Source organism: Nestor notabilis, unplaced genomic scaffold (genome assembly GCF_000696875.1).
Source record: "Nestor notabilis isolate BGI_N333 unplaced genomic scaffold, ASM69687v1 scaffold18561, whole genome shotgun sequence".
NCBI classification, from domain to species: Eukaryota; Metazoa; Chordata; class Aves; order Psittaciformes; family Psittacidae; genus Nestor; species Nestor notabilis.
The window spans coordinates 1,317-2,779 of NW_009915346.1; the positions used below are offsets into that span (position 1 = coordinate 1,317).

The 1,463-nt window shown below is 55.9% G+C and overlaps 1 protein-coding gene across 1 annotated transcript in view; it reads right to left on the reverse strand.

Moving 5' to 3' along the window:
• Positions 1-1,355: 1,355 nt before the first annotated feature.
• Positions 1,356-1,463, reverse strand: part of LRRC23 (leucine rich repeat containing 23) — a gene marked incomplete at both ends in the record, with an annotated part of 6,147 nt that continues 6,039 nt past the window's right edge. The window contains one exon of the mRNA XM_010024102.1: positions 1,356-1,463. This exon is cut by the window's right edge and continues 133 nt beyond it. Within this exon, the coding sequence (XP_010022404.1) occupies positions 1,356-1,463 (108 nt within the window).

Consider the following 1,463-nt stretch of genomic DNA (forward strand, 5'->3'; position numbering starts at 1 on the left):
ACTGAGCTTTGCCACCTCCCCACCACCACCCGCCTCTCCCGGTAACGCTCCATCCCGCAGCGCCTGCCGGCAATGCCCTTGGGAGCAGCGCCTATCCTTGTTGACTGGCCCCCCTCCTGCAATCCCCTGGGTTCTCATCTGAAATGATGCTTTGCCGGGGTAGGGAAGGAGGGAGCACCTGAAATTAAAATACGAAAGAAAAGTGAGCAGAGTGGGGGTGAGGAGGAAGAGGTGGGAGGAGCAGGGGGAGGAAGCCAGGGGAGTTCGGTTGTTAATGCCGCTCAGCGTGGTCCTTCTCCGCAGGGACCCCAAAGTGCGTGTGGGGTTTGGAGGACACTGGGTGGGGGGCAAAAACGTGCATGTCGTGAGGGGGGCGCTGGCCGTGGGGAGACACTTACCTTCCTTGGGCAGGGGTGAACGAGAGACACTGACAAAGTGCTGGTGGAAAGGAGCGAGGACGGAGCTGAGGAGGGATGCAGGACCTCAAGGGGAGATGATGTGTCCTCTAAGCCAACGGCGGCGGCAGCAGCAGGATGGAGACGCCCCTGATAGGGCCGGGACAGCAGCATGTGACCCAGAGCTGCGATGAGTCAGGATTTAGCAAAGCTTTGCAAACAGCACGTAGAGGATGGAGAGAGAAAGAGGGAGAGACAGACAGGGGATAGACGTAGACAGACGAGGGTGAGGAAGCTGGGAATGGGAGTGGGTGTGCAGGATAAACAACTCCAGTCACTCCAGGCTCATTAATTATTTTTATTCAAATCAGAAAATGTTGTAGGATTTTTGGGAGCCATAAGTTGAACCACAGAACCTGTAACTTTCCCCTTTTCCCTCTTGGGCCTACTGAGGAGAAGGCACATGAGTGCAGTGACTGCAAAAGCCCACTGCAGTACCTCAAGGCAGCTTCCAGGACCAGGGTAGGCAGCCCTCCCGTTTTCTTCTCCAGGGGCAAACGGAGGTGAAGGTGGGTCTGGTACCTACAGCTGCATGTGTGGGGGAAGACATCTCCAAACCTAGTCTGGCTCTGGGTACAGGTGTTGAAAACAGGGTCACTCAGTTGCATCACCCTGCCCTGATCTCTCAGTTTCCTGAAGGAGGAAAGAGGGACAAGTTAAATGACTCCATGCCAGACTTCCTTTCCCCTTTCACTGCTCACTTCTGCTAGTGGGGTTGGAGATGGCCAGAGAGCTGTGATGCTGGCCATCACAACCAGGTTGTGAAGCCTGGTCTCTGTTTTAGGCTGTCTTTGCCCTTGGGACTGACCTCCCTCAGCCTTCTCCTCATGTAATCTAGAGGAGGAGAGGCTTGATCAGCATGTCTGATCCTCTCTCTTTCACTGGCCATGCTGGTCTCACCTTTTCTTCTTCCTGCCTTCTCTGGCGGATTTCGTTCGCCTCTGCCCGCTCCTCTTGCTCAACTACCTCCTTGTCCAGGCGCTGCAGGTGTGGCAGGGGGGGGCGGGA